General features: G+C 44.7%; 1 protein-coding gene across 1 annotated transcript; it reads right to left on the minus strand.

The window, feature by feature from the left end:
• Positions 1-11,001: 11,001 nt before the first annotated feature.
• ankef1b (ankyrin repeat and EF-hand domain containing 1b) lies at positions 11,002-20,425 on the minus strand. Its single transcript, XM_072690221.1, has 10 exons — positions 20,237-20,425; positions 19,329-19,704; positions 18,576-18,775; positions 18,114-18,263; positions 16,937-17,060; positions 15,443-16,277; positions 13,873-14,099; positions 11,982-12,172; positions 11,773-11,901; positions 11,002-11,521 (listed from the first exon to the last, which is right to left on the minus strand). The coding sequence occupies exons 2-10, from the start codon at positions 19,702-19,704 to the stop codon at positions 11,375-11,377; spliced, it is 2,379 nt and encodes a 792-aa protein (XP_072546322.1). The 5' UTR covers positions 20,237-20,425; the 3' UTR covers positions 11,002-11,374.
• Between the last annotated feature and the right edge of the window lie 2,526 nt (positions 20,426-22,951).

The following is a 22,951-nucleotide window of genomic DNA, read 5'->3' on the forward strand; positions in this document are numbered from 1 at the left end:
TCATATTCCCACACCACCTTTAAATTTCACTGCTGAAAACACACAGCGACTTTAGAATCTGGTGACATTTCCACACAATTCCAGAAGATCACTAAACTTCTTAGATGTTCTTCTATATTTTCATCAGTTTATTCTCCACAGCTTCTGCAATTAGGCTAAATAACACGACCCAACTGAAGCCAAAGTGCTGCAAACCCCCCAGCGTTCCACAAACCAACAACCCCCAGTAATTTCCCTTACATTTCCACTGCTAAAAACACCCACAGTGACCTTCGTCTGCTCTGAGGAGGCTTCAGTTTCATTTCCAGACGATTTCCAGAACTCCTGAGATGTTCTCCTACACTGTATCCACTCCTGCTACAGATGTATGAAATATCACAACCCAAAAGAACAAGAAGTGGCGTTTAGAGCCCAAGCCCTTCACCTTGTGTGAAGAGCTTCTAGCAACATTTCCATACAGACTAATAATATGAAGATGCTCCTCCTGAGATGTTCTTCTACATGAACACCTGTTCATACTCCACTCCTTCTACAACCACTCGACCAAAGTGACTCGAAACCAGAGCACACACTCCACACACACACACACACACACACACACACACAACACACACACACACACTGCCCATCGGCTGGTCTGAACAGGCTCCACTGACTTCCATTTGCAGTTCTCCACCATTACTAAACTGCTGAGATGTTCTGCTAGACCTCCACCAGAGTCCACTCCAGTCCTCCTACAACCAGACCAGAAACACCACCGACCTGAAGCCACAGACACACGCGCCCACCAGCTTCCTACACCCAGATAAACACCCAGGAGTTCCCAGATATGCCCACCAGTCTATTCACCCCTACAGCTCCACCTGCACCACCCTGTCTCACCCTAAAGTGCGCCGGCTGACCTTCACCTGCTGTGGGAAGCGCCTGATGGGTGGTGCGCGAGTCAGCGCGCGCTCAAACGAACAGTTCTGAAACTACCTGTAAACTCTAAGCTCCACACACACACACACACACACACACACACACACACACTACATAAACCAGCACTTACCGCGCGCGTGAGCAAGCCCAGAGATCAAACGAGTGCCTCGCGCTCTACTCCCTCCGTGCCTCGTGCCCTGTGTTGGGTCTGTGTTCAGTGTTTCTGCCCCTAGTGCTCGAGCCACCTGCCCCTCCTCCTCCTCGTGCCCCTCCCCCTCCTCCTCCTCTTCATCATCCTCCCCCCTCCCCTCCAGCTGGGGAACTCTGCCCTCAGCAAAAGATGGAGGTCGTTTCTGACGTCAGCGACCCCAATAGAGAGTGGGAGGGGCTTAGAGAAGCCCTGTGAATAACAGAGGGAATGCATTACTGGGTTTGTAATTCAGGCTGTGTGTGTGTGTGTGTGTGTGTGTGGAGGGGGGGGGGGGGGCAGTGTTATTTGTTGTGTTTAGGGTATTTATAGAATTGTATAGAATTTTTAAATGTTGTATATACAGCTGTGTGCAAAAGTTTGTGCACCCCTGTTCAAAGCACATGTTGAGGTTGATGTTCTGTGTGTGAATAAGTGGAAAGATTCTCCACAGGAAACTGAACGGTGACTTTTTCAGCACATATTTATTTATTTACTGAATTAAACAGATTTGAAACAAATAAACACAGCATTTATTTATAATTTATAATAATTATAATGTCTTTTATATAATGTATTATTTGTAATGTGTACACACATGTATATATTTGCATTCCTCAGTGTGTGTATACACTATACAGCGCAAATTATTACATATGGAATATACATCAAGCTCATAAAAACAAAGGGGTTCAGAATACTGAACACACCTGAACATCTACAACAGAACCCACTCAGTCCTGACTCACCTGACTCACCTGACTCACCTGACTCTGCTCACCTGCTGGAACAGGTGTGTGTGAGTAGGAAAACACACCTGGTTTAGATGTTTGGCATCACTTCCTGCACTGCACTTTATCAGGGGGTAAATAAACACCTCTGACCAACAACAACAACAACAATGTGTGTGACTCCCAGTGTGTGTCCAGTACAGTTCCCTATCTGCACACACACACACACACACACACACACACATACACACACACTGCCCTCGCAGAGCCAGTCCAGACTAGAGGACCATCAGGATCCACTCAGTGATCAATAACACTGATGTGATTGAGCAGAGCCTACACCACAACCAGGAGAGGGGGGGGGGGAGGGAGAGAGAGAGAGAGACAGAGAGAGAGAGAGAGGAGAGAGAGAGAGAGAGAGAGAGAGAGAGAGAGAGAGAGAGAGAGACAGAGAGGGAGAGAGAGAGAATGAGGGAGAGAGAGAGAAAGAGAGAGAGAGGGAGAGAGAAAGAGAGAGAGAGAGAGACAGAGAGAGAGACAGAGAGAATGAGGGAGAGAGGGAGGGAGAGAGAGAGAGAGAGAGAGAGAGAGAGAGAGAGAGACAGAGAGAATGAGGGAGAGAGAGAGAGAGACAGAGAGAGAGACAGAGAGAATGAGGGAGAGAGAGAGAGAGACAGAGAGAGAGACAGAGAGAATGAGGGAGAGAGGGAGAGAGAGAGAGAGAGAGAGAGACAGAGAGAATGAGGGAGAGAGGGAGAGAGAGAGAGAGAGAGAGAGAGAGAGAGAGAGAGAGAGAGACAGAGAGAGAGACAGAGAGAATGAGGGAGAGAGGGAGAGAGAGAGAGAGAGAGAGAGAGAGAGAGAGAGACAGAGAGAGAGACAGAGAGAATGAGGGAGAGAGAGAGAGAGACAGAGAGAGAGACAGAGAGAATGAGGGAGAGAGGGAGGGAGAGAGAGGGAGAGAGAGAGAGGTCAGTATGGAGACTAAGGTCAGATCATAAAAAGTGAAATGAATTATGAAGACAGCTGAAGGGCAGAACTGTACAGTAATAACACATACAGCACAGAGGCACGTGTGTGTTAGTGTGTGTGTGTGTGTGTGTGTAAGTGTGTAAGTAAGAGTGTGAGTTTGTGTGTGTGAGTGTGTGTGTAACACCATTAAAACCTATTTACCCTGTTCTACAGTGGAGGTTCTAGATAACTTCACCCAGTCAGAGCTGGAGTTCTACAGTGGAGGTTCTAGATAACTTCACCCAGTAAGAGCTGGAGTTCTACAGTGGAGGTTCTAGATAACTTCACCCAGTCAGAGCTGGAGTTCTACAGTGGAGGTTCTAGATAAGCCCCCCCAGTCAGAGCTGGAGTTCTACAGTGGAGGTTCTAGATAAGCTCCCCAGTCAGAGCTGGAGTTCTACAGTGGAGGAGAAGGGAAGCAGACGTCTGGAGATTCTCCACTATTTTACCCTCATCATCATCATCATCATCATCATCATCATCATCATCATCATCACTCCATATAAAGCTCAGAAGACTCGTGTAGCTGCACTGGTGGGTTTGGATAGGAGATAAATTATGGGCTGTATCTGTGTTGTAGTCATGGCGACTGACGCCTGCTTCCATTCACCTCCACTGTAGAGAGATCAGAGTGGGTCAGTTTCTCTACAGTGAAGCTCAGATTCACACCGGACCCCCGACTCTGACTGAGGAGAAGTGAGAATCAGGTGGAGTTCCCCTTTAAGGAGAAGCTGCATATTTCAGCTGTGTCTCGGGGAGTCGGGGACGCAGGGAGGAAGACCTTTACGTCACTGAAAGCTGCTTTGCTTGGTTGGATCTTTATAATTCAGAGAAACTGAAGGGCTGAGCTGGTCCGTCCAGACCTCCAGACACTCTGAGACCTTCACACACAGCACAGCAGCCGCGGCACCAGGGTTTACAATCTACATTTTAATGTAATGTTTTTAAATGTAATATTAAAAGTGTCTCCTCTCTTACGTGTGATGAGTGTGTCAGACCGGCGGCCCACCCTCCTACCACTGCTACCTGCCTAATGACCATGTTCAACCTGAACGGACTCTTAACTATCTGCACCATTACCCATCATTCCTCTCATCACTCTGACCATCACTGCCATGACTATATTAGTTATTCTACACCATGATTATTATATTATGATTATGATCAGAGCAGTTCAGCAGTTTAGATGGTTTGGTAACTTTTATCAATAATTAATAAATAGTTCTGATCAGAGGAGGACGGGTCAGGTCCAACTGAGAGTCTTGGTTCCTCCCAAGGTTTCCTCCTCCAGTTCTGAGGGAGGTTCGTCGTCGTTGGGGCTCACTGGGGTCTTTGATCCTTCATGTCTTTTTATGTTATAGATTTTTTTTCTGTCTTTTATTAATTACTGATTATGTAAAGCTGCTTTGTGACGACAACAAACTACACAACTAAATTTGACCTGCGTCAGGAAGCTGCAGTGATTATACGAGTGTAGGGTCTCTCGCACCCCTGCCTCGACTGCAGTTAGTTTTGAACCCAACAAGTGTGAGGAAGTGCTGAACACGGGCAGTGTTCAGGTTCATGCTCTGTGCTCTTTAGCTTGGCCCAAATGCACAAAAAGGCAGACACCTGTTTTCTACAGCAGGGCTCCTCAGGCGGTCTTAGTAACCCTGCAGTGGAAAAGAGGGCCTTTCCTCGCCGGTGCCGACCCGTTAGACCGGTGTGTTGCTAAATCAGAACCAGGAAGTGCATCTTGAATTAATTATGCGACAGTTTCACTCTTCAGTCCTGCACTGTGTGTAGAATATGATAGAATATGATGAATTCTAAAGTTTGGAGACGTTCTTTATCGGTTCTAGATAACAGTGGTTAGTACTGTAGAAGCAGAGCGCTGATAGACTGCTGCTGCTGATCAGTTCTGATGTTCCGCTCGGGCCGAGGGGCCGAGCTGACTGATGGGTTTTATTCTGTGACAGAAGTGCATATTTAACGAGCCACGCTAACGCTAATTAAAGCTCATTTATTCACCCACCACCCGCTCACCCGTTTCTGTCACTCAGCACAGCAAGAGAGAGAGAGGACAAGCCCACCCTCTGAAAAAATGTAGAAGAGGTGGAGAGAGATGGGGGGGGGGGTATGGTGAAAAGTGAGAGAGAGATATATAGAGAGAATAGGGCAAAGAGAGAGAGAGAGAGAGAGAGAGAGAGAGAGGAGTGTTGAAAGCTGATTTCCTGCAGGGTGTGTGGTAGTGTGTGTGGTAGAGGAGGTGAGGTGTGTGTGTGGTTCCTCATGTCATTCACGCCGTGTCTGAAAACAGCACAGAACCTCAGCGCCGTGTCTATGTGGGTTTAATTACACACCCCACTGCAGAGCCACGTCGCTATAGGAGGCAGGGGGAGGGAGGGGGGGTTGGGCTTGTGAGAGATGGAGGGGCTCAGCTACTCCAGTCACTCCAGTTACACCAATTACAGAGCCTCTCAAGACCAATCAGAAACAAAATCAGAACCAGAAACAAATCAGAACCAGAATCAAATCTGAATCAGTATCAAATCTGAATCAATATCAAAATTAAAATCAGAATCTGAATCAGTTTGAAATTAGAATCAAAACCAAATTTGAATCAGAATTAAAATTTGAATCAGTATCGAAATTAGAATCTGAATCTGAATCAGTATCAAAATCAGTATCAAAATCTGAATCAGTATTAAAATCAAAATTAGAATTAAAACCAAATTAGACTCAGAATGAAAATCTGAATCAGAATCAAGTTTTTTGTTTGTATTGTCTCTCACACACTTCTATGCATCACACTCATACACACACACACTCTCACACACACTGGGAGTGAGAGATTAGGAGATGAGGGTCATCATGGTAATTACCTGCCTGTGCCACCGTCCAGATTAACGTCTCCTCATCCCCCAGCCGGACATCCTGACCCCGGGGGTCACTCAGAGGTCACAGGAACGGAGGAAACTGAGGGTGAGTGGAGAGAGTGAGTAATCTCTTCACCACGGCAGAGACAGCGTGGTTCTGTTCTGCTACTCAGTAAACGGGTTTTAGTGTCCGATACTGAAGAGAGGGGAACTCCTGACCCGGACTCTCTACACTCAAACACCTGCAGCAGCATCCTGCATCAGCTCCACCTTAAACCCTCATCCTGTATCAGTTCCACCTTAACCTGCATCCTGCATCAGCTCCACCTTAAACCCTCATCCTGTATCAGTTCCACCTTAAACCTGCATCCTGTATCAGCTCCACCTTAAACCTGCATCCTGTATCAGCTCCACCTTAAACCTGCACCCTGTATCAGCTCCACCTTAAACCTGTATCCTGTATCAGCTCCACCTTAAACCATCATCCTGTATCAGCTCCACCTTAAATCATCATCCTGTATCAGCTCCACCTTAAACCCTCATCCTGTATCAGTTCCACCTTAAATCATCATCCTGTATCAGCTCCACCTTAAACCTGCATCCTGTATCAGCTCCACCTTAAACCCTCATCCTGTATCAGTTCCACCTTAAACCATCATCCTGTATCAGCTCCACCTTAAACCTGCGTCCTGTATCAGCTCCACCTTAAATCATCATCCTGTATCAGCTCCACCTTAATCATGTATCTTGTATCGGCTCCACCTTAAATCACCATCCTGTATCAGCTCCACCTTAAACCTGCATCCTGTATCAGCTCCACCTTAAACCCGCATCCTGTATCAGCTCCACCTTAAACCTGCGTCCTGTATCAGCTCCACCTTAAACCTGCATCATGTATCAGCTCCACCTTAAATCATCATCCTGTATCAGCTCCACCTTAAATCTGCATCCTGTATCAGCTCCACCTTGAACCTGCGTCCTTTATCAGCTCCACCTTAAATCAGCATCCTGTATGAGCTCCACCTTAAATCAGCAGCTTCAGGATCAGGCTGATGCTCCACTGACTGGAACAGGGAGAAGGGTGTCTCCATCATTCCCACTCCGGGCCGGAGCGCTGCTGCTGCTACTGCACTATGGAGGTTTGGTGGTGGAGCTGCAGGAGGAGAACCTCTCTCCAGAACTGCTGTGTAACGCTGCAGAACCCATAGAGTCATATTAGTGTAACTCTACCACCTCCGCCCACATGCTGCTCCACCTTCAGATCAAGCTTCTGCAGCTCTCACACTGTCCAGAAATGCAGGTGTAGAGCTGACCATGAGGGGGCGCTCAAAGCACAACTTACCCTCTTACTCCAAATGTAGCCAATCAGCAGAGACATGTTTGGTGCTTCTTTACACTGGAGATATGAGGCTAATGTTGCTAATATATAATGGAAGCTTATGTGCACCAATTAGCATTGTGCTAACTGCACAGTTGTGATCACAGGTAGACTTGCTCACAGCCCTAGAGGGTGCTAAAAATGGGTTCTTTGTTTTTAAAATGATAGTGGAACCTATTGATGCTATACAGAACCATCTACATAAGGTTTTCCACCAATGTGAAGAACCCTTTAACCACCGCTTTGAGTTCTCATGGTTGTATGAAGACCATTGTCCTTCTAAAGAACCCTTGATGAACCGTTTTAAGAGAGCAGAGCGATGTGTAGTCCAGGACTAGACTTAACCCCTGCCTGGAAACTCAGCCCACTAAGTGTTAAAATAGATTATACATGTTCCTAATTTTTTACTGTACACTCAAAAGGTTCTATTAAGTACTGAAAAGGGGTCCTTTGGCTCATAATAATAGTGGAGCCTCTTTTGAAGGTACATGCAAGCATTTTTAAATGGTATAAAAGGTTTTCCTTTGATTAATAATAAAATAATTCATATGAAATGTGAGCTGCAGGCCTTAACTGTACACCAGGTGCACATACCTACTTTCTGAGAGCGATGGTCATTGACTGGCCTGATTCTGTCTGTCTCCTGATGGGTAGCAGCCCACCGTCCCCCCACCCCCATGTCCACGCCATCCACAGTGACACGGTCCTGTAAAGGAGGCCCGAGTGACAGGCTGGAGAGGACGCTGGTGTCGGGCCGGGTCTGTCATGTCTGTTGATTGCTGAAAGCAGTAACAGAGGTCTGATGCTAGTTTGATGCTCCCACCACCATGCTTCACAGTTGGTACAGTGTTCTTGGGGTTCAATGCCTCACCTTCACTCCTCCAAACGTACGTCTGGTCACTCTGGCCAAACAACGCAATCTTCTCCTCATCTGATTATAAACCGTTCCTCCAGAAGGCTGTTTCTGCATCCCTGTGGTTCAACTGCAAACGTGGACGGCAGCCTCCAAGCTTTAGACAGTAGACAGCGACACGGGTGTTCCTAGAAGATCTCGGCTTTGGTGGTTCTTGAGTTGTTCCTGACCACTTGACCCAGTTTGGGCTTTCTTCCAGACCTTCTAGTGGCTTTACCTCCCAATAATGTCTTCTTATTATGTACAGCTGCTTCCTGACTAGTGTAAATCTACAATCCTCCTTCTCAGATCTGCTCTGAGCTCCTTGGACTTTGCCATTGTCATGTGTGTTGGTCAGTCCAATGAGTGCTGTCAATCAAACCCTTTTAATGTGTCACAGAGAATCTACCAGCTGTAGTCCATCATGATCACTGGACAGGAAGTTAAGAGCTCTTGGTCTTGGCAAGTTACATTTACATTTACATTTACAGCATTTATCAGACGCTCTTCTCCAGAGTTCTTACAGAAGATCTTCACTGTTTACTGAAGAAGAACCTCAGCTGGTTTAAATAGACTAAAATTCAGATCCTCTAATCTTAGACTAAAGTTCTAACAGGTCTTTTAACTCCAAACACTTAACTTCCAAAAGTAATTGGACAATGTGGTCTCTGTATTGACTTGTGTTTAGTAAGTCAATATGGAGACCACGTCGTCCAATTACTTTTGGAAGAGGTGAGTTTAAAGACGTGTTTGAACCTTCAGCTCTCTGAACTAATGATCTGTGTGGGTGTGTGGATATATCTGATCCTGTGTTGATTTCGGAAAACCCCCAGAATGAAAACTCTACAGATAACTCAGGAGATAAGAAAGAAGGCCCCAGACTCCAGCCTGGTAAACGAGGCCACACTAACGGGTTCCGGCTGGCTCGTTGGGATGAGGTCTGCCTTGTCACAGAAATTACATGACTCACTTTATTTGTTTATAAATGTGAAAGAAACAATAACAACATCTAAAAACAGCTGAAGGAGGATCCTCGGGCTGTCGCGCTCAGCTCCGCTTCTCTCTGCTGGTTCCCCGCGGCTCTATTTTCAGCCTGGCTGGGTTCTGCTGGTCGTGTGCTGCCTGACAGCTTCTCCATCTCTCTGCCGGCAGATATTTGATCTCAGTAGAGAATGAGCAGAGCTGAATTCCTCCCAAGAGGATGCTCTCACTCTTCTGCAGACATGCTATTGATTTCCATATACAGCTCAGCCCCACTCAGCCGGTCTGACTCACTCCTCTAACACTCCCCCAGATCTGCACACTCCTCCTAAACACTCTGTAAAGCTCCAGCCTTCACATTTACAACAACAGACTGTTTAGTGCCACACTGTTATGCTATCTGTGAACAGACCTGTTTTCCCTGATTGTGACTGCCCCCTACTGGACGACCTGACATTAAAATATATATATTTATATTTATATATATAATATATATTTTATATATAATTATATATAATATATAATACAATTATTCATTGTAATAACATTATATTTATTCACCTTACAAAAATCCTATGTATTTGAATTTGTAGTGAACCTCAAACAAAAGTAATGTGGACAATCAGATGTTATATAAAGGATTATACACAGTTAACTGTATTTATACAGTATTGTGCAAAAGTTTGGATGCCCTTGGGTAAATAACACTTTTGTTTAGTGTAAATAAAAACACATCCTTATTGTAAACATTTTCCTGCACATTTTAAATTATGAGTTTATTTATTTACTGAATTTAACAGATTTGAAAATGTATGTGCCAATAAACAGTAATTCTGTGTTGAAGGTGCAGGAGTGTATTTCTGTATAGGATGAGATTTACAGCCACATTAAAATGTGATACTATTCAGTTCCTAACATATAAATAATATGAGTGGAGGTGGTGTTGGGGGGGGGGTGACTGACTGTATGTTAACCCCAGCCCTCCTCACAGTGGAAAATGTTCATGTAAGTGTACTGTATTATATATTTATATATATATATGAATACTGATTCACTGTCTGATCACTCTAGCCCAGTCAGAGCAGGTTCTATGGTTTTAGGGTTCTCTGAATGAAAGGGATCCACACAGAGAGCCCCTGCTCCAGCACCGCTATCAGAGGCGTGGCACTTTTTCATTTCTTATTTCCTGTGTGCCGTGGGAACCGGCAGGAAACGGCAAGTCAGTGAGATCCTGCAGAGAGGATGATGGGAAAACAGCTTATAGAGCAGGTGCTCTCAGTCAGGGGCTCCAACAACAGTCTGTCCAACGCCAGAGAGCAGCGCTGACCACCAGCCCAATCAATGACTGATCATCAAAGGTCATTTTAGCACTGTTTATTTTTACTCAGGACAGGAAGAGACAGAAGATGCAGGAGCTGCTATTTCTTTGCATACTGAGCTGAACTGAAGGAAAGCTGGAGACTAAACTCAGGGACAGATGGTGGGAGGTCTGATCTCACATCTTCATTATCATACCAACTATTCAGCTTCACTCGCTTCACTCAGAGCTGAGACCATACAACTGAATTACTGACCTGCAGACCCTTAGCCCCGCCCATTCAGCCTACATCAGTTTAGCCCCACCCATTCAGCCTACATCAGTTTAGCCCCACCCATTCAGCCTACAGTAGTTTAGCTACAAAAAAAAGCTGCCCACTGCTTGAATGATGATAAGTGATCCTTCCAGAAGTACTGCTTGTCTGACTGTACTACAGAACCATCTACAAAAGGTATAGAGCTACATTATATTTTCAAAAGTTTGTGGACACCCCTTCTAACGCATGCATTCAGCTACTTTAAGCTGCACCCATTGCTGACACAGACGTGCAAATGCACACACACAGCTTGTCTAGACCCTGTAGAGAAGAAGTACTGCCAATAGAATAGGACTCTCTGGAGCAGATCATCATCATGACCCTATTGGCTCCATGCTGTCTAATGCCAGGCGTGGGCTAGAGGGGTATAAAGCCCCCCAGCATTGAGGAGCTGTGGAGCAGTGGAAGAGCTGTGTTCTCTGGAATGATGGTGGAGGAGCTCCATCCAGTACTTTTGGGATGAGTTGGGGATGATGAGGTGGAGTGGTGATCATCATCCAACATCCTGACCTCACTAACTAACACTCTTGATCAAATCCTCACAGCAATGCTCCTCCTCCAGAATCTAGTAGAAAGTCTTCTTCTCTGGACAGTAGAGACAGTCACTCCAACAGAAGCAGGAGAAACTTTTAATACCCTTGGTTTCAGAAGAAACAGTGAATGAGCAGGTGTCCCAATACTTTTGTCCATATATTGTATAAGGGTGAATACGGCTGTGTAAAGGAGAGCTACTCTGCTTCTACTTTCTGATTATTCTGTTTATTTATCTTCATCCTCTGACCTACGTCAGCTCCAGAGTCTTCTGCATGATGTTCTTGTTGAAGGGCATGATGAAGTCCTTAAAGTCCACCTCGTGAGTGAGACGCTTCCTTCTGTCCACCTTTCTCTCCATGTGTTGTGCAGAGGTAGCCAGTCGCTTTCCCCACACCTACAATACACCCAAACGTACAACACAGACACACACACACATACATACAAGCTGAGCAATAATAATTAAGCTAACAAGCAATGGAAGAATATTTCCCACCAATTAGCACTGGAGCTATGAGGCTAGTGTTTAAGGAGAGTGTGTGATGATTCAGGCCTGCAGTTAGCAACATGCTAATCAGTTTTATCTTCCAGCAAGAAGCATTGAGTGAATCAGTCCTTTCGCCAGACGTCCTTTACAGTGTGACTTACAGTTCTGGGTGCGAAGCGAATGTCGAGCTTGTTAGTGGAAGCTGTGAAGGTGCCGTAGGGGTTCATGGTTATGATGTTCTCTTTCAGGTCCACCTTCTTCTCCACAGTGTCTGGGAGAGCAGGAGCCACCTGCTGTGCACAGAGACGGTGTATCAGTCACATTACTGAGCGAAGACAAAGACAGCCCGGCTAAACTCCATCAGCTTCACCTTCATCACTGCTATGGGAGCCACTGGTTTTGGGTTCGGTGGTGGTTTTCCTCCGGTTCCTCCCTTTCCTCCATTCCGCCCCTTTCCTTCCTTGCTGTCCTGGCACTTTGGAAGGCTGTCTAGCTTCATTTTGACCATGTCGATGATTCTTTCATCTCCATACGCTCTGGCAATGTCCAAGCAGTTCTGCTCTGTAAATAAAACTTTATAATTATAATCATTTACCAACAACCTACACATGCTCAAACTTTACTCAAAGGTGATTTTCCAAAACATTCCTTTTGGTCTTTAGTGATGTTCTCTTACTCTCACACACTATACATTGAAGACTTCATGGTCTTTGCTGATAACAGTCCGCTGACAGATATCTCAAACCCTCTCTCCATCTCTAGAGTCTCTGAACTCCAGCAGTTAGTCTCCCTGTGCTGATATTGACCAATTTTTATTGGTCAATTATTGTAAGAAGGCGGGACTACACTTAAGAATGAAGTGATTGACGGAGTGACGGAGATGGATTGATGGAGTAGCTGCTAGCTGTCAGGCACAGAGCCAATCACACTCTTATTGATGGTGTGGTGTTGTGCTGTTGGTGGTATTTACAGACACAGTCTTCTCAGTCTGATAGTCTGACATTAGATCTAATTAGTTGTCAGACAGCCAGCTAATGTCACTGCAGTTAGACTCAGTGCTGGACTCAGTATCTGCACTCAGTGTGGGCCAGCACTCTCAGCAAATTTATTTTCTGTCCGAATACCATTTAAAACAATATTTGTTCTTATAAATTTGCAGCAGCAGCCTGGTGGTTAAACTGGACCGTAGTAGATTTCATCCATATCTCTCCAGGACTCATCACACACTGAGGGGAATTACTCAGTATCTACAGGGACCCCTGTACAACCTGCTGGGGCTATTAGCTGGCTGCTAATACAAGCTCATAATAACACTTTCGGCCCACCGGTGGGACATTGGCTGTTTAAGGGGTGAAAACCCCTTAGAAATGAACTCCAGTTCTGTAATTTGGTCAAAATGTAAATCATTTCATAATAAAATACATAAACTGCACTTTTACAGAGAAACTGGGAGAGAAAAATCCGCTCTGCTTCTGCGCAGTAATCTGAATGAAGGTGGTCTGAGGAGGTGGGTCTGTTTTTTGAGTCTGGTCTCTTTTATCAGCAGAGCATCCTACCACACATCCTGTGGACAGTTAGCTGAAAGTCTGGACCAAGGCTGATGTTTCTGTTGCAGTGTAGTTTGGCAAACTCATGAACTCATGATATACATACACACATATATACAGACATATTCATTAGACTGTACATCTGCAGTTTGTTTGTTTGATGTCAGTTCTGCAGGTCATCTTTCCAGGAAAAACGTAATGAACAGACTGATTTGGTTAAACTAAGCTCACCAACCTCAAGCTCAGAACTCAGTACTCAGTGTTTCAGTACTGCAGCAGTTACATCATCACAGATATAATCGCCCCCTCTGCTCCCGCCCCTCATTTTTACGGCTTATCTGCTTCTTTATGTAAATTAATGTTGTACAGCTTTTTGCAGCTGCCATTGTCACAAAGCAGCTTTACAGAACTCAGTAAGAGGACAAGAGATCCCCTCTGATCTGGAGGGAAAAAACAAGACTCACAAGAGCTCCATCCTCCTCTGATCAGAACGATTGATAAATTATTGATAAAAGTTACCACCAGTAACCACCAGGACTGATCTTCTGCTCAGGTGTGCTGATCTAATCACAATATAATAACAGAGTCCAAGTAAACTTCAACATAGTCGGGTATGAAGGACCAGACCAATGTCCTATTTTAGTCTTGATGTGTAAAGGTAGGTGAAAGCACCATAAGACAATTTGTGAACACCCTGAAGCCCTGAAGCGTTACCTTTCTTATTCTCAGCCTGCACTGCTGCTCCAGCCTTGATGAGGTAGTCCACACAGCTGATCCTGCAGCTCTCGATGGCCCTCATGAGCGGAGTGGCTCCATTTAAAGCCACAGTGTCCACCATGGCGCCGGACTGCACCAGGAGGTCAATGATATCCACCTGGCCGGCATGGCAGGCATGGTGGAGAGGGGTCCAGTTAAACTGATCACATGCGTTTACGTCAGCCCTGTATGCAGGTAAACAGGTAAATGGGGATGACGCCATTATCAGTGTAAGCACACCACAGACCTCCACACTTTTAAACGGTCAGACGGTCAGAGATGCCTTAGATGATCACCTACATTTGAGCTGAGGGGAAAATCCTGTACCCAGAGTCTTCCCTGCTCCAGACACTTCTGGAAGGGCTTGTAAATTAGTGTGTGGTAGAGCTGGAGGAACACCACAATGTGCAGGGCTGGGGTCTCACAGACCACCAGTAGTCCCTTTTAGCTGTAATGTAGTTTAAATGGTGTGAATTCTAGTCGCGCTGCCCACTCTTCCTTATGCTTATATTCGCCTTCCTAGACCCTTAAATTCCCAGGTTCGATACCTCCTAAAGCTTATTATTCATTTACTACACAGGAACCACACTGAGGATCATCAGGCTGGTTTTGAGGCTGATTTGCTCCCCCTGACAATCTCAAGTTCTCCTGATATCAGGATGATTATCCTGTAGTGTATTTGAGCCGATAATCCGATCTTTACTCATCCGATCTTCTCCCAGTGCAGCCGGGTGCTGTCGATCGATCGTTAATTATAAATATCTAACATGTTTAATATTGATGACTCAGTATCCTGTAGTGCGGGGTGGAAGCTGATTGTTCCGGCGTGACAAGCAACATTGATCTCATGCCTCAAAGATCGATCGTCAGCCAGTGAGAGCCGAGCTGAACAGAACCTGTCAGAACCTGTCAGTGGATTACCGTGTGTCTTCACTTGTGGGTGTAATGTATATATATATATATATATGTACTGTATGTAAGTGTGAATATGAACACAAGAATGAAATTCCTCCCAAAACCCAAACTTCATACAGTGCATTTCTTTTATGCATCGAGCCATAATATGAACATCAAATTTTAAAAATCCATTATTCTGTCAATCATGTTGTTGGTTTCAGGTCCAGAAGGGTTTTGTAGGCGCAGCACTTATTTCCGATACCGCAGTCTGTTTTCATGTATACACAGACTGAGAAATCCGAGAACTCTGGTTAAGAGTTAAGAGAAATCGGATTACTGAGCTTAGACTCTCTTTATTAGACTTCTTAATCAGATTTCTAGACCTTACTTCGATCTAAGAAATTGGAGGATGTTGTTTACATGACCACTTGAACTGAATCAGATAACTGCAGAAATCCGATTATGATTGGATTATTAAGTGCATGTGAACGCACTCGATGTGTTGTGGATTAGACGGCAGTAATGTTCTGCTGATGAGAGGGTTAAGTGACCAGAAGCAGGACCAGCAGAGAGGAACACTTCTGTGATGTGTGATGTTTGAGTAACAAGGGAAGCATAGGTCAACTCTTACCCCAGCATGATGAGGAATTTTGCCATCTGGTAGCTGCCGTTGCTGCAGGCCGTCATCAGGGGCGTTTTGTAGAACCGGTCTTTGACGTCAACAGGAACCTGCTGGCTGAAGGCCAAGCATAGGGACTCAAAGTCCCCGGTTTTGACGCAGTAGTTGATGTTAGTGTAGATCTTTTCCGGCTCCTCGAGGTACCAGGCTGAATCGTCTTCCACCGGATGGTTTGGAGGACAGTCCCTGCTGAAGCGCTTAGTGTCTGTGTACTGCTGGTAACTTTCAATCATGAAGTTCGGTGGTCCACCATCCTCTCTCCTGGGCATCATCTCAGGAGGTACGGTGCAAATAGGCAGAGGGAGGACATATTTACCTTTCTTCTTCCCTTTTCCACCCTTCCCAGACTTCTTCTTTTTGGGGGCGTAGGAGGAAAGGACAAAAGCTTTCTGGAGATACTTCAGGCCCTTGAAGAAGTCGTTGATGTTGATAACACCCTCCCGTTTATTGTCATGGTCCATGATAATCTTTTGCAGGTTGTCATGGTCTATGGGTGCATGGTGCTCCTGCAGCACTGACATAAATGCATCCCTGGAGATGCTTTCCACAGACCCATCTGCTTCCACTGCGTTTGCAAAGGCTTTTCTAAGGATGTTCTCATGTTCACAGGACCAGTCGTGAAGTGTGAGGGCCCAAAGTGCGTTAGGGTTATCGGCCCCAGCTTTGGAGAACTTGGTGTGGAGTTGCTCCGCCTTCTTCAGCTCCTTCAGAGCAGCCTTGTGGCCACTGTTTTTAGCAATCTGACGCGGGAACAGACCATCCAGGTTCTTCAGTTTTGGGTTGCATCCTGGTGTTAAATCATACACAATATGTTTATGTATGAACCCTTTACTTTCTGTTCTCCTTTATAATTTATCTACATACACTATATGTCCAAATGTTTGTGGACACACCTTCTAATGAGCGCATTCAGCTACTTTAAGTTACACCCACTGCTGACACAGATGTGCAAATGCACACACAGCTTGTCTAGTCCCTGTAGAGAAGAAGTACTGCCACTAGAAGAGGACTCTCTGGAGCAGATCAGCATCATGACCCTATTGGCTCCATGCTGCCTAATGCCAGGCGTGGGCTAGAGGGGTATAAAGCCCCCCAGCATTGAGGAGCTGTGGAGCAGTGGAAGAACTTTGTTCTCTGGAATGATGGTGGAGGAGCTCCATCCAGTACTTTTGATTGGATGAGTTGAGGAGTTGGGGAGGATGAGGTGGGATGGTGATCATCACCATCCAACATCCTGACCTCACTAATGCTTTTGTCACTGAATGCAATCAAATTCTTGCAGCAATGCTCCTCTAGTAGTAAGTCTTCTTCTTAGAGACAGTTACTCCAACAAAAGCAGGATCAGCTCTTTTAATTTCTGATTTCAGAAAAACACTGACTGAACAGTTGTCCCAATACTTTTTGTCCATATAGTGTATTAATCACTCAAGAGCAGTGACAGCTTACCTCTCTGAGCCAGAAACCTGCAGCAGTCAGCGTATCCGCCAGCGGCAGCCAGGTGTAGGGGGGTGTCTCCATTCAGATTCACAACACTGAAATCCGCAGAATAGGCAGAGAGCACCTGGATCACCTGAACACACCCCAACACACTGAGCATCAGGAGCAGGGGCTTTAATAGCATTAGGTAACATTTAGGCTGTATAACACTTTCTCCTTCCGTATCTGAGAGGAAACATGATATTACACAGCAAACAAAAATATTTTAGTGAAAGAAAGTTTTTTAAATCGAATGAACATATTTAATATTTCACAATTCACTCATGTTTGAGAAAATATTATAATATATTATATTTCGTTCCATTTGAACATTTGAATGTTCATGGTTAGCATTTAGTTTTTTCAATTCTTTGAAATAAACAACACTATCTGCCCATGAAATAAAATATGCTTTACTTAAGTTAATAAAGTTTTTAAATAAACAAATAAAAATATATAGAAACAAGTTAAACAGACTTTTATTTTTACTATTTGATTATTTTTTCAACAATCTCTGAATGAGTAATATGATATATTTAAGATAATTTCACTTTCTATTTCTAGGATTATTTGCATGTTGTCATTAGCAAGTCATAAACCAAACAATCCTGCAAACAGTTTTAATTGTTATGTTTTATTTTGAGTTGATTCTGTTTGTTTTTCCAAATTTCATATTTTTTTATTGTTTTTGGATTTCATTGTTTATTTGTTGCTGTGCTTTACCAAATAGTGCATCAGTGCAAACTTCTTTTTAAGCATTATTATTATTATTATTATTATTATTATTATTATGATAGTAATACAATTTAGAGGTTGTGATTCTCATTAACATGTGGATTGTGATTGGCTGTTAGTGAAATACCAAGGCTGCCACTGAGGCTTTATGAATAATGATGAATAATAACGGCACAGTGCCTCTCAAAGTGCATTAGTCTGGTCCACTATCCTAGGATGTCATCTTTGATGTTTATAGCTGAAAAGTAATGAAAGCTTATACCCCACCAATTAGCATCATGCTAACTGCATGCCAGCATCCTCACACACTCTCCTCCACCCATGTGGAGGTGTTCAGTACTTGATTATGGGGATTCTGACTGTGTTTGACTCACATCTTCTAATCAAACTCTTTAAGATGGCCCTCTCGTACCTCAAAGTATCCTCCGTGTGCTGCTAGATGTGCAGCGTGCTGTCTCTTCTTGTCGATGGCGTTTGGGTTTCCTCCTCTCTGCAGGATAGCCCTGACCAGCCCCACTGCCCCAAACCTGGCTGCCTCCATCAGTGCAGTACGGCCTGTGGCCTGTAGGGGCATACAAACAGCCCAGTCATCTCCAACACATGGACAGGACTGTGAATGAGGAGCTTATGTAGGAGCCTCTACTGATTGGCTGCAGTCTGACTACTGAGTGTGGATTGGGTTACTCAGCTTCAAAAGCATGTAATTGAAACCATGCAGGATAAAAAGCTCTGATGTCAAATAAATAAAAAATAAAAAAGCATTCTTCCATTTAGGGCTGATTTTGTGGAATGACCCTATCAGTGGACACACTGTACACTGATACACACTCAGCCCAGCCCTCTGAAAAGCTCACCACTGAAACCTGACACACACCTGATGGGTGGCATTAGGATCAGCTCCCATCTCCAGAATACTGAGACACATGCTCTCACACTTGTCTGCATGCTCACAGGCCAGCAGGAACACGGGCTGCCCAGCGCTGGAGATGTTGTTGACGTTTGCCTTGTGGTTGAGCGCCACCTGCAGGCAGTGGGCATGCCTCTTTGTAGGAGATATGCAGTAAAACAGCACTCCTGCACAGAGAAATGGACAGATGAGAAAACAGAGTACTCCAGCTCTCACTGACCACTGACTTTATGTGTATGTGGGTTTATTCTAATGTTATATAGAGTTAATTACAGGTAGACACTCTCACTGACCACTGACTTTATGTTTATTTGGGTTTATTCTAATGTTATATAGAGTTAATTACAGGTAGACACTCTCACTGACCACTGGCTTTGTGTTTATTTGGGTTTATTCTAATGTTATATAGAGTTAATTACAGGTAGACACTCTCACTGACCACTGACTTTATGTTTATTAGGGTTTATTCTAATGTTATATAGAGTTAATTACAGGTAGACACTCTCACTGACCACTGGCTTTGTGTTTATTTGGGTTTATTCTAAAGTTATATAGAGTTAATTACAGGTAGATACTCTCACTGACCACTGACTTTATGTGTATTTGGGTTTATTCTAATGTTATATAGAGTATAGGCTGTATGTATAACTGTAATTTATATAAGTAAATCATATTGTGATTTTTTTGCATTGTTCAGCACAAAGTAGAAAATAAGCTTACCTTTTCCCTCGTTGTCTACCATGTTCATGTTAGCATGATTTTTGGCCAAAAGGGCCACCATACCATCATAGCCCAGTTCAGCAGCTAGTATGACTGCAGTGCGTCCTCTTTTGTCCTGAACGTCAGGGTTTGCCTCCAGATTTAGCAGAAACTGCACCATGTCCAGGTCGTTGGTCACTGCAGCCTGGTGCATGGCCCCTTTCCCCTCGGCCGGTTCGGTCAGGTTGATCAGATTTGGGACCCCGAGGTGGATCAACTTCTCGATTTGAGGTTTATCCCCCTCTCTGACCAGCTGCAGGAGTTTATAAACATGCAGAACCTCCAGACGCCCCTCAACCACCGCAGGCCTTAAACACACTCCTCCTCCAGGTACCATCTGTGCAGGAGAAAGAGAAGAGGACACCGACTGTAACACTGTCTGATATGTCTACAGCCACTGTAAACCTCTGCATTACTGAAAAACACTACACTGACCATTCTAAATAATTCATAATGGATACTGAATAATTCACAGTAGATACTGCATAATTAATAGTGGATTACAAATAATTAATAGTGGATACTGAATAATTCATAGTGGATACTGAATAATTCACAGTAGATACTGCATAATTAATAGTGGATTACAAATAATTAATAGTGGATACTGAATAATTCATAGTGGATACTGAATAATTCACAGTAGATATTGAATAATTAATAGTGGATACTGAATAGTTTACAGTATATATTGAATACTTTTTTGTGGTTAATGGATATTTTATAGTAGTTCCAGTGATTTAAGATTAATAACTGAATAACAGGGCTGTAGTTCAGGGGTAAACTGTCTCTGAACTTCTACACAGATCCGGACATTACCTCTGCTCTGCCAGACTCTTCCAGAAAATAGAAAAACGAGACGTACTCACCCTCTAAGGTTTCTGAGATTCAGAGCATTATCTGATTAAAGTGTTCAGAGAGGATCAGAGTCCACACACAGCTCCTCAGTGGAAGTCCTGCAGCTCTGAGGAGTGTTTCCCACCATCTCCCAGCAACAGAGAACTGGACTGGAGGAGCAGAGCCAGTCTGACCCCTCTGCTATTGTTACCATCCACTATTGTTTGCCTTTCCGTCTGTTAACACGCAAAAACACACACTGACATGTCTTCACACTATATATGACCAGGATATATATATATATATATATACAGTGTATATACACAAAAACATATATAGTATAACACTGCAGGGTGATATAGTGCTACTGCATGCTTTGACAGGATATTCACTGCTTTTTGCTCTTCAGTGTGAATTAAATGATACTTTATAATATAAGCACGATAAAACATTCATATTAATTATATCAAACTTTATAAAATAATTAGCACTATGTTTAATTTTCTGTGTAGAATTAGATAGCACTATATAGTTCTGCTTATTATTTTAAGATCCGTCTCCGCAGCACCGTAGTTTTTCACTTACTACGATACAATAATCCAAATTAATATAAAGAGCCCCATAAAGATCAAAGTAGACAGAAATAACATTAGGCCTAACATTATCAATAATAGCTAAATCATCCCCTTAATTTAATAAATATCTAGGTTCCTTCATGAAGTAGCTACAGTCCCTGCTGAAGAATCCAGCTCTGCTGGTAGCTGGTTTCGGATGGTCATGGTGGTTGAAAGGCTGCTCCTCCAGGTGAAGACACAGTGCTACCCTATATCTGCGTTAACCAGGTCTTCAGCAGTTTAGTGTGTGTTGCATTTGACATTGGTCGAACCTGGTCATGCTGGCTGTTTCGCTTGGTCAGGCTGGTCATGCCTGTAGAGCACAGCTAAACCATCAAACGAAAACATGCCCTATGCTGGTCAATCAGCTTCACCGGCTTCACCAGCTTCAGCATCTTCACCAGCCTCAGTAGCTTCACCAGCTTCTTCAGTTTCACCAGCTACACCAGTTTCACCAGCTTCACCAGCTTCAGCATCTTCACCAGCCTCAGTAGCTTCACCAGCTTCTCCAGTTTCACCAGCTACACCAGCTTCACCAGCTACACCAGCTTCTCCAGTTTCACCAGCTACACCAGCTTCACCAGCTTCACCAGCTACACCAGCTTCAGCATCTTCACCACATTCACCAGCTTCACCAGTTTCAGCATCTTCACCAGCCTCAGTAGCTTCACCAGTTTCAGCGGTTTCACCAGTTTCACCACATTCACCAGCTTCACCAGCTACACCAGCTTCACCAGCTTCAGCATCTTCACCAGCCTCAGTAGCTTCACCAGTTTCACCAGCTTCACCAGCTTCTCCAGTTTCACCAGCTTCTCCAGTTTCACCAGCTTCACCAGCTTCATCAGCTTCTCCAGTTTCACCAGCTTCACCAGCTTCAGCAGCTTCTCCAGTTTCACCAGCCTCACCAGCCTCAGCAGCTTCAGCAGTTTCACCAGCTTCTCCAGCTTCACCAGCTTCACCAGCTTCAGCATCTTCACCAGCCTCAGTAGCTTCACCAGCTTCTCCAGTTTCACCAGCTACACCAGCTTCACCAGCTTCACCAGCTACACCAGCTTCTCCAGTTTCACCAGCTCCACCAGCTTCACCAGCTACACCAGCTTCACCAGCTTCAGCATCTTCACCACATTCACCAGCTTCAGCATCTTCAACAGCCTCAGTAGCTTCACCAGTTTCAGCGGTTTCACCAGTTTCACCAGCTTCTCCAGTTTCACCAGCTACACCAGCTTCACCAGCTACACCAGCTTCTCCAGTTTCACCAGCTTCACCAGCTTCTCCAGCTTCAGCATCTTCACCAGCCTCAGTAGCTTCACCAGTTTCACCAGCTTCATCAGCTTCTCCAGTTTCACCAGCTTCATCAGTTTCTCCAGTTTCACCAGCCTCACCAGCCTCAGCAGCTTCAGCAGTTTTACCAGCTTCACCAGCTTCTCCAGCTTCACCAGTTTCACCAGCTTCACCAGCTTCATCAGCTTCTCCAGTTTCACCAGCTACACCAGCTTCACCAGCTTCAGCAGCTTCTCCAGCCTCACCAGCCTCTGCAGCTTCAGCAGTTTTACCAGCTTCACCAACTTCTCCAGCTTCACCAGCTTCATCAGCTTCTCCAGCTTCACCAGCTTCACCAGCTTCATCAGCTTCTCCAGTTTCACCAGCTTCACCAGCTTCATCAGTTTCTCCAGTTTCACCAGCTTCACCAGCTTCAGCAGTTTCACCAGCCTCACCAGTTTCACCAGCTTCTCCAGCTTCTCCAGCCTCACCAGTTTCACCAGCTTCACCAGCTTCTCCAGTTTCACCAGCTTCACCAGTTTCACCAGCTTCTCCAGCTTCTCCAGTTTCACCAGCCTCACCAGTTTCACCAGCTTCTCCAGCTTCTCCAGCTTCTCCAGCCTCACCAGTTTCACCAGCTTCTCCAGCTTCTCCAGTTTCACCAGCTTCTCCAGCTTCTCCAGTTTCACCAGCTTTTCCAGCTTCTCCAGTTTCACCAGCTTCATCAGCTTCACCAGCTTCTCCAGCTTCACCAGCTTCAGCAGCTTCTCCAGCTTTACCAGCTTCATCAGCTTCACCAGCTTCACCAGCTTCTCCAGCTTCACCAGCTACACCAGCCTCAGCAGCTTCTCCAGCTTCACCAGCTTCATCAGC

This window comes from Salminus brasiliensis, chromosome 10 (assembly GCF_030463535.1).
Source record: "Salminus brasiliensis chromosome 10, fSalBra1.hap2, whole genome shotgun sequence".
Taxonomy (NCBI): domain Eukaryota; kingdom Metazoa; phylum Chordata; class Actinopteri; order Characiformes; family Bryconidae; genus Salminus; species Salminus brasiliensis.